Below are 8,928 nucleotides of genomic sequence, written 5' to 3'. Positions count from 1 at the left end.
AGCATAAGCAAATGAAAACAACATTCTAACTGTGGAAAGAACTTTATAAGAAGCACTTAAAAAAAAAATGCACACATCTTTTTGTCTTTACATATGGAAACCATCCGTTTCTAAATGAACATGAGGATTTGCACCTCCACTGACCAAAGTCACACTTATCAAAGTCAGCTGTGGAACAAATATTGTGTATTGTATTATGGTAATTGTAATGGGAAAATTGCAGTATAAACAGATGCATTAGTTAATTTATCCACATAGCATTTTAATGTGCATTGATGTTCTATTGTCTGTCTGTGTGCCTGGTATCACTAGATTCCCAGACTCTGTCTGATAGACGGCAGTGTTCGTGGGGGATAAGAACCGAAGAGTAACTCCTTACCTCAGACCACCTTGTTTGTGCTGTGCTGTCTGTTCCTCTTACAAGATGAATAAAGACAGTCAAATACAACAGCAAAACAAGAGTGTAAAAATACAAAGATGAAAGAAAAAGTGCTGCACACAAAAACAACAACCCATTAGAATTACACTTACCAGTTTATACATTTTAAACATCATGATTAGATGTTTGTCTGATAATGTGAAAAAATAAAAACCTAATGAACAATAATGAACAAACAAAATGTTCCCCTTTCTTTTTCCCGTTGAGGTCCCATTATGCTGGCTATTCAAATGCACATCTGAGCGCCGTTGACACTTTGCTGCTGTCACACATGTGTTAAATCAGGGATTTAGGTCCTAATTTTTGCCATATTATCTAAAACATTTCAGACAAAATGTAGAATAATCTACATTCAACTCACAGGAATTCGTGTAAAACATCCAAATATCATTGACGTCACTTTGACCTCACTTTCTCTGTCATCATTACATTACATGTCATTTAGCAGACGCTTTTATCCAAAGCGACTTACAAAAGTGCAGACAGTGAACAGACTGTTCACTGTCCTCACTCATCATACTCTTGTGCACAAAGTTGAAGCAAGAAACAAGCAGACGACGTGGTGACGGGAGCTCAGTGGTAGAGCCAGTTTGTTTTCTAACTCAAAGGTAGCCGGTTCAATTCCGACTATTCTACATCAACTAAATCTAATCTGCATACCGATGTGTCCTTGGGCAAGGCACTTGACCCCATGTTGCTCAAATGGGTGAATGGCAAAACTGTAGCATAAAGCACTTCATAAATACAGACCGTTTACATTTGTTCATTTGTACAAAACAGTGAAAGAACAGCACTGAGTCTCTGTCAGATGTGGTCAGAGAACATCTCCTCTTTCAAACGATAGTACAATCCTCGCTTGGCCATGAGCTGCTCATCTGTTCCCTCTTCCATAATGGTTCCTTTCTCCATGAAGATGATGTGATGAGCCTTCTCCACAGTCTTCAGCTGATGAGCCACGATCAGGACTGTCCAACCACAAGACAGAATCTCCTGCAAAACCTATGACACAGACACCGTCATATGTGAAATTAGATCAAAATTTTAAAAATTCACATCATATGCTGTTGAAGAACTTAAATGAGTGATTGAGACATTAACTCCTCAGGAAAAAGTTTACTAATATAAATCAAGTGGGAAATAAGCACATTTCACATCCCTTAGACATGACAGACAGTGAAACTGATCTCTATTTGCAACCAGTGGAGTTGCTCCATGGTGGCTATTCAATATATTGTTATTTCCAGATTGAATGGCGCCATTAGCATGCAATGGCCATGTTTTACTTACAGCATGCTGTGCTTCAATATCGAGTTTGCTGGTAGCTTCATCCAGTATGAGAACCTGCGGATCTCGAACCAGAGCTCTGCTAATGGCGATGCACTGTTTCAGTCCATCTGCAAGTTTGTTGCCACACTCTCCAACCTCTGTGAAGTATACCAACAGGCATTAGTTGATATTCAGACAACTAATTAATAAATCAATACATGAGGTGTAAACACATAGTCATAGTCAGCCCCTGTGTCAGAAAAAAAAGTCTACCTTTGCTTGGATCAATTATATATCTTCTTTAACTCGCTACTAGACTACAATTTCTGACTGGAAACTCACTCTTCTGCACCAAAGTCCATAGAGAAACATCCCATCACAGACGTTGTTGATCCACTGATGTCTCCCATCATTAACTGCAAATGTGTTACCTTTTGAGTCTTTGAAATTCTTAGTTTGGATTAGCCTAAGGGACACAAACCAAATAAGGAACAGTAGACTAGCAGTCGCAGCTCCTGAGTCCCCGCCAGTTAAAAATGCAAATATTCTTTACAGACATTGGTGCAGGGGACTGGTTTACATGAAGTTTCTTTCTAACAGTGAGATAAAGCAGATAACATTATTATTAAGATATTGCAGACTTAAGCTGAAGTAGATTTTATTAGGTAAACCTTGTTGTTGTTTTTAGTGAGAGCAAGCATTCATGATTTGGGATACATGGATTTCAACCCCTGTGTTATAAATCTGCACCCATATTTAAGTTGGTCATTATTATCTTATCCCACTATCATATCCACTAACAGCTCAAGGTCACGCAAGACTTGACCTTGAGCTGTTAGTGGATATGAGTTTCCCAAGATTTGTGCAGGAAATATATAATATACTAAAAGACTGATCTAAGGGTTTTCCAAATTGGAATCGTATCTTTCAAATGAAGAACCATATGAATCCAGTAACTCAACATAGTGCGAGGCACACAGTCATGGACAGTTCTGTACCTGTGTCATACTCATTTTCCAGTCCAGATATGAAGTCATGTGCGTTGGCTTTCTTTGCAGCTTCTTTCACTTTCTCAATGCTACAGTCCTTCAGGCCGTAGTCAATGTTGTACCCCACTGAACCAGAAAACAGCACAGGAGACTGAGATACCACGGCGACCTGACAAGTTGAAACACATGCTAGTATTTGTGACTCACTGGTTGATGATGGAATTTACGAGGTGAAAATGGTGGTACAGTATTTCATGTATGACAATCTCATACAGAAACACCAGATAATTGCACTAGCGTAAGGTGCAGAATCATGCATGTTGTCTGTCTCTGCTTTTGATACATTTGTTTTTAGGAATTAGTATTAGAATCTACATCATACTGAGCTGTCTCTACCTTATTATGGAAGTAATGGTGTTGATAACGGTGCAGCGGTTCTCCATCCAGCAGGATTTGTCCCTCCTCAGGTTCATACAGTCTCTTCAGGAGGTGGATACAGGAAGTCTTTCCACTGCCGCTGGGACCGACCAAAGCTGTTATCTTTCCTGGCTGCAGCTCCATTGAAACTGACTGGACAGAACAGTTTATGATGTCATGATGAAATTGCAGCCCACAATGAGGTGTTGAGAGTAGAGTAACAAACTGTCACCTTCAGAACTACTGTATCTTGAGCTGAGGGATAGGAGAAGGTGACATTTTGGAAAACAACTCTTCCTTGCAGCTTCTCAGGAGCCAGCTCACCCGCCTTCTTACACTTTGGTGTTCTGTCAAGATAGCTGAACACTTTGGAAATGACTCCAACTGTGGACAATGTCTCTCCGCAGGCATACAAAATCTCCTGTGAGAACAAGAAATGATCAGTGGTGAGAGGAACGCTGTACAGTATGTTATGACTAAAACACATAAAGAACAGGATTTGCACGGTGAATATCTGTAACTTGGGTCACCCTTAAATTGGTTGACATCGGTTTCTGGTATAAGAAAAAAGACACCAGATTTCCGATGCTGAGTCGGCCTGAGGAAATGAGATTGCGGGCTTGTATCAGCATCAGTATCATTATCACCAGGCTCACCATCTAAATGCACACAGAAAGAGAAATTAATGATATTGCAGTTATAAACATTTGCAAATAACACAGGCTCCTAAATGAAATGGTGCTTTAATGTTACTGGGGCAGCACATACAGTTTGTATGGGGGCTCATTCCAAAAACAAATAGGTTCCTAGTTGCAGGTGACGTCTGTGAATTTCAGTTTGCAAAACATCAACATGGCATAGCCCACACTGTAAATCTCAAGGTTTCAGACATAGAGACCGGTCTGAACATTTGATAATTTAAGTTTATCAATTAATGTGACTATTTATTTATACTATTTAATTATATTAAAAAAATGACTGCATGCATCAACATTAATCACATTGGTATCAAGCAGCTTCAGCAAATATTTACTTAATGGAATGCACGTGTTTGCAGAAGGGATGAAATTTAAGATGTTTCTTGAATGCATCTTGAAGCTGCTCCTCTTAGCTCAACACACTGTGAACCCTGAATTACTTTAACAAGCTCTCATGCACAGGGGGTTTCAAAATGTTATGGATTTACTAACTCAATTTTGAAACAGCATTTTTGATAAAAATCCTGGGTGACATCACTAACAGTTGCAGCTTGGTCCTACATGGTTCATCCACTGATGGTCAGTGTCGTCCTTACCCTCCGTATAATGAGAAAGATTACACTGTAGATACGTGAACGTGTCTTGACAGCACGCATCTTGCCGAGAGCCTTGTTATAGCTCTTCATTTCATCTTCCTCTGCGTTAAAGCTGCGGACTGTACGAATCCCGCTGATCGTCTGGAAAACCAGGTCCTTGTTCTGAGCTTGACATTCCTGCATCTGGTCCTTCAGCTCCTGTTTTGACAACCAATAACAGGCCAGTTCAGTAAAAAGTAACTGCATTCATCAGATCAGACTAAGACTTAACAGGTTAAAATTGTCTCTTTGTGATATTAGTCAATATAGTAGTGTTTTCTATTTGTTTTGTTTGTCTGTGGTGACATCACCACACTGCACACAGTAACCCCATCAAAAACATGTATGAAGTCAGGTTGGTCCTTGTGGCACCGTCAACCCTTAGTCATTTCCTTGTGCAATTTCGGTTGTATGATGACAATAAAGAGGCTTTCCTTTCCTTAAATCACAACAAAGGAGGCAAGACGAAAAAGCACACAGCCTCCAACTGCTGGACTATGACTAATAAACACTAAGAACACTTACCTTAGACAAGGTAATGTATTTGTTCTGTAGAACGGCCAAGAGTGGCATCTCTATGCAGGTGAACACGGTGAGCTCCCAAGACAGGTCTAACATCAATATGAGCATGAGGCAAGTCTTAAAAGTGCTGCGAACCAGCAAGTTGGCGTTTAGTGCCACTGTGCGGCCCATCCGGTCCACATCAGAATGCAGACGCGAGGAAAGATGTCCTGGATTTAAGAAAGAAGACCTTGATCATTCAAGTTTCAGTATATTTATAAAAAAGATCTAATCAAATTGGTCCTGTTCTTTCTATAGGGTTTTATATGTAAAGATGTAGCTAATGGACAAAAATAGTGCATACACACTTGTAGATTAACTAAACCTTTTGAATTACTTTTTTTGGGATGTATCCCCGGAGTGTGTAGCCTTGTTTAGGTGGAAATTTACAGAATACCATTCATATTAACCGTTTCCTCCAAGCTTGTAAGAAAAACTTGTTTAAGTCCATCTTTTGGTGGGTTTTTTTCCGGGCTGCTTAAGTAAAAAGGTTGTACACAATGGGCTCAATCTATGGTAATGAAAACACAATTCTTAGATGAGTAAAATAATTAAATCATAAAGATTTAATTCTAGTTTAACAGCTACATATGCTAAAACCAGACCTTAAAAGGTTTCCACATACACTGAATGATGTTTATGTGGGGCCAAAATGTTAACCTGGTAAATCACAGCATTCAAATTATATTGTATGTGCTTCTCACCAGATTTGTTCTCATCAAAGAAGGGCACCTCCTGCTGCAGGATGGTGCCAAACAGCAGATGCTTCAGTCTCTTGTTCAGTCTGGCCAGGCTGAACATAAATATCCCTCCTCTCATGCCAGAAAACAAAGCACTGTCAAGATGGAGATATATCAAAAGTTTGGCATATTCGTTCATTGCTTGTTTTTTTTGTTTTTTTTTTACAAATCATGAAAACAAATCGCACCACAGCAATTATGTTGGTTTGAATGTTGCATGAAAATATAGTATTAATTTTGTTCAATTACCTTCCAAGACAGAGAAGTGCCAGCTGCCCAATGGTATAATAGAAGCTAGAGTGAAGTTCTTGACCCCGAAGCATATCAATTACCTTTCCTTGATAAAATGGGATAAATGTTTCACCTGTTAGGAAAGATAAATATCACAGATGGCATAAACAGGGATCAAATACTGCATATGAAGTTTCTGTGGTGTGATCACATTGAAGTTCTTAAAATATCATGCTGTAAATAGCAACTGTAGCATCTTAGAGGATTTTATGCAGCTGTACTACGGCAACTAGACTTGCTCGGGTTCCATGATGATGTTTCACTTCTCATCTGAGAGCCAGCCAGAGCTCACAATCACTGGTGCTTTCTAAAAACCTTCTGTGGTGACCTATTACTGTTGTTGCACTTGTTGCACAACAATTACGGTTGTAGAGTCATATACAGGTGATTCACTATTTGAAATAGTAATAAAGTAATTATTTCACACTTACAGATAACTCCAAAGATGAGGAACACAAATGCTAGAATCAGATAAAAGGTGTCCGGTCTGAAGTATTGCAGCACTCTCATCAGCAGCTCTCTGGTGTTTTCTTTGTTGACACCTTTTCTCTTCCCATCAGCACAAAGACCCTTTTCCCAAACTACACAGGCCAGTGACGAGCACATCGGGCCCAAGAGCAGCACGCTGAGGTTAGGAGATGGTCTCATATAAGCCTCTGCAGGACCTGCCAGAAAGATCCGTCCACTCTCAAGAACAGGAGAAAGGAGGCAGAGGAGTGCGACAAACCTGCAGAGCACAGGCTCGGGCTTTCCATCAGCCAGCATGGAGGTGAAGACATGGAGAGTAGCCCACTTTAGCACACCAAAAGCCCATAAAAGTGCCAGCTGATCACAAATGGACCACTGCAGCATCACCAGTCCGGCCCATAGTGCCAAAGTCAGCATTGCATCAAAAAGAATAATGAGAAATCCACTTGCTGCCACTTCTCTCATTTTACTTTGGTGGATGGTCAACCTGCTGGGGGCTGAATCTGATCCTAGAACAAAAATAAAAATATTGTTTTTGTTATAACACACACTGTAGATTACTTTGTTTGACTTAATAAAAAATTGTAAAAGTGCTTAAGATGATCCCTAAAGTAGACCATCTGTAGATATTCAAGACGATGGAAAGCATGAATTCCTGAATAAATACTCAAAAAGTTGGCAACTAACTCTCTATAAGTGGAATGGTTTTTGCAGATCTAAATCTTACAAGTTTTAACATTAGTAGAGCTGGTACAGGGCTTTTGTAACAGATGAGTGTAGGATAAGCAAATGTGTAATACATATTCAAATGAACGAATGATGGTGGGCAGTGTAACATTTAGCTTATAAACTAACTTATAAAAGCCCATTTTTCATTACTTTTATGGCAGTATCTGCACATTTTCTTTACATAAGTGATTATTTACTTATTCACGTTGACCCAATTCCTGTTTTAATAGTTCTGCATGTGCTCTTATGTTCATAATGTTGGTTTTCCATGCTTAGATCTATTGTAAAGCAGCAGTAGATGTAGTTAAAGTTAAGGTAAAAGACTAAAACTGTAGTAAAACAGAAATACTCTTGTAAATGAGAAACTCATAGAATGTTTACTTTTTAAGCAGACCATGGGTAAATAAAATTACCAAGTATCGACATACTATTTTTCCCCTGCAGTATTAGTGTTAGCGAAACAGCTTCCACTTCACACAGAACAGATGCAAAACGGCACACAACAGTACGACATTACGTCCGTTTTTAGAGGCCCGGTTGAATTCAAAACGTTGCATTAACCAAAAAGCCAACATTTGTGCAGCTTCTCTTCTGCACTGCCGCTATTTTTTGGACATCTTACCTGGTGTTTGCCGTCCTCGACTTAGCTACCAACTGCTCCGTCATTCACTTTCACTTTCTTTTTGACTGGGGTGGCGTATGAACGGTGATCCATGACGCGAACAAAAGTAAAAATAACACTCGACATATCAAGCACTGACCAAAGTCCAGGTTCGCTTTTTAGTTTTATATAAATTTCGCAGGAAAAGTAGAGCTTTAAAGACGTAACAGACTGAATTACTGCACGTCAGTTTACAGTGTAGCCACAAGATGGCGGTGTTGACTTTTTTCCATGGATAACAATTTTGCCATTTCCTCAATATTCTTCTTCTTATTATTGTTGTTTAATAGCGAATTGCACACATTCGGAGCATTATCGCCACCTGCTGTTGATTTCGTATAGCTCTTAAATCATTGTTTTAAGACAGAACACTGAATTAAGTGAAGATGTGTTTTACTTTTCAAAATCGTTTGTAATAGTATAAATCTCAGTGCTAGTTCATTCTTCAACTACTGTCCTTGTCTTCTCAAAGTAATGGCACAGTTTACTTTGTTTAAATATATATATTTTTTTTAAATGTAATTTGACACTGTTTAAGAATTATGTCTGTACCCAAAGCTATGTATGCACAAAACTGGCTTCATCCATGGCAAAACCTAAATAAATAAATAAACACACAATAAAGCACAAAATAACAATAAAGAAATGACTGATAATCAAACATTTATTTTCCTTATAATCATTATGTTTTGCATAAATAAAGAATTTATAATAAAAGGTATAATTTGGCCCAAAGCAAGACAAGCTCTAAAAACAACTCATAAATTATATCATTGTAGAGGAGCATCTGGTTAATTTTTTTTTTTTTTCACTTATACCTGAAATGTACAGTATAATCATTGTCAGTCACATCTGGAATAAAATAGCTTTGTTCAAATGTCCAAGTGTTCACTCATTGAAGGACAAGTCTGTCACATAAACTCTGAATGGACCTGCAGGTAAACTCATTTAAAGTGTCATTAAATGTGTACGTTTCCTCAGTGCGCTCTTGTGATGAAATGTTTGTTCCTGAAAGGGTCTGATATTACCCTGTG

General features: G+C 38.7%; 1 protein-coding gene across 1 annotated transcript; it reads right to left on the bottom strand.

The window, feature by feature from the left end:
• Positions 1–26: 26 nt before the first annotated feature.
• tap2t (transporter associated with antigen processing, subunit type t, teleost specific) lies at positions 27–8,106 on the bottom strand. Its single transcript, XM_044013347.1, has 12 exons — positions 7,856–8,106; positions 6,468–7,013; positions 5,995–6,109; positions 5,710–5,840; positions 4,970–5,175; positions 4,406–4,603; positions 3,642–3,770; positions 3,344–3,532; positions 3,091–3,264; positions 2,704–2,863; positions 1,727–1,863; positions 27–1,438 (listed from the first exon to the last, which is right to left on the bottom strand). The coding sequence occupies exons 2-12, from the start codon at positions 6,967–6,969 to the stop codon at positions 1,244–1,246; spliced, it is 2,136 nt and encodes a 711-aa protein (XP_043869282.1). The 5' UTR covers positions 6,970–7,013; positions 7,856–8,106; the 3' UTR covers positions 27–1,243.
• Positions 8,107–8,928: the final 822 nt, after the last annotated feature.

The sequence above is a fragment of the Solea senegalensis genome, linkage group LG18 (assembly GCF_019176455.1).
Source record: "Solea senegalensis isolate Sse05_10M linkage group LG18, IFAPA_SoseM_1, whole genome shotgun sequence".
NCBI lineage: Eukaryota > Metazoa > Chordata > Actinopteri > Pleuronectiformes > Soleidae > Solea > Solea senegalensis.
The sequence above is the reverse complement of the archived record's forward strand: the minus strand, read 5'-3'. Positions and strand labels throughout refer to the sequence as shown.

What these genes read in the sequence shown, in the direction of transcription:
- tap2t (XM_044013347.1), bottom strand. Translation starts at nt 6,969, where the DNA reads ATGAGAGAAGTGGCAGCAAGTGGATTTCTCATTATTCTTTTTGATGCA. An exon ending in TCTTTCTCATTATACGGAGG is followed by an intron (nt 3,771 to 4,405) that starts GTAAGGACGACA and finishes GTGTGCATTTAG; the next exon opens with ATGGTGAGCCTGGTGATAAT. An exon ending in ACCATTACTTCCATAATAAG is followed by an intron (nt 2,864 to 3,090) that starts GTAGAGACAGCT and finishes TCAACTTGTCAG; the next exon opens with GTCGCCGTGGTATCTCAGTC.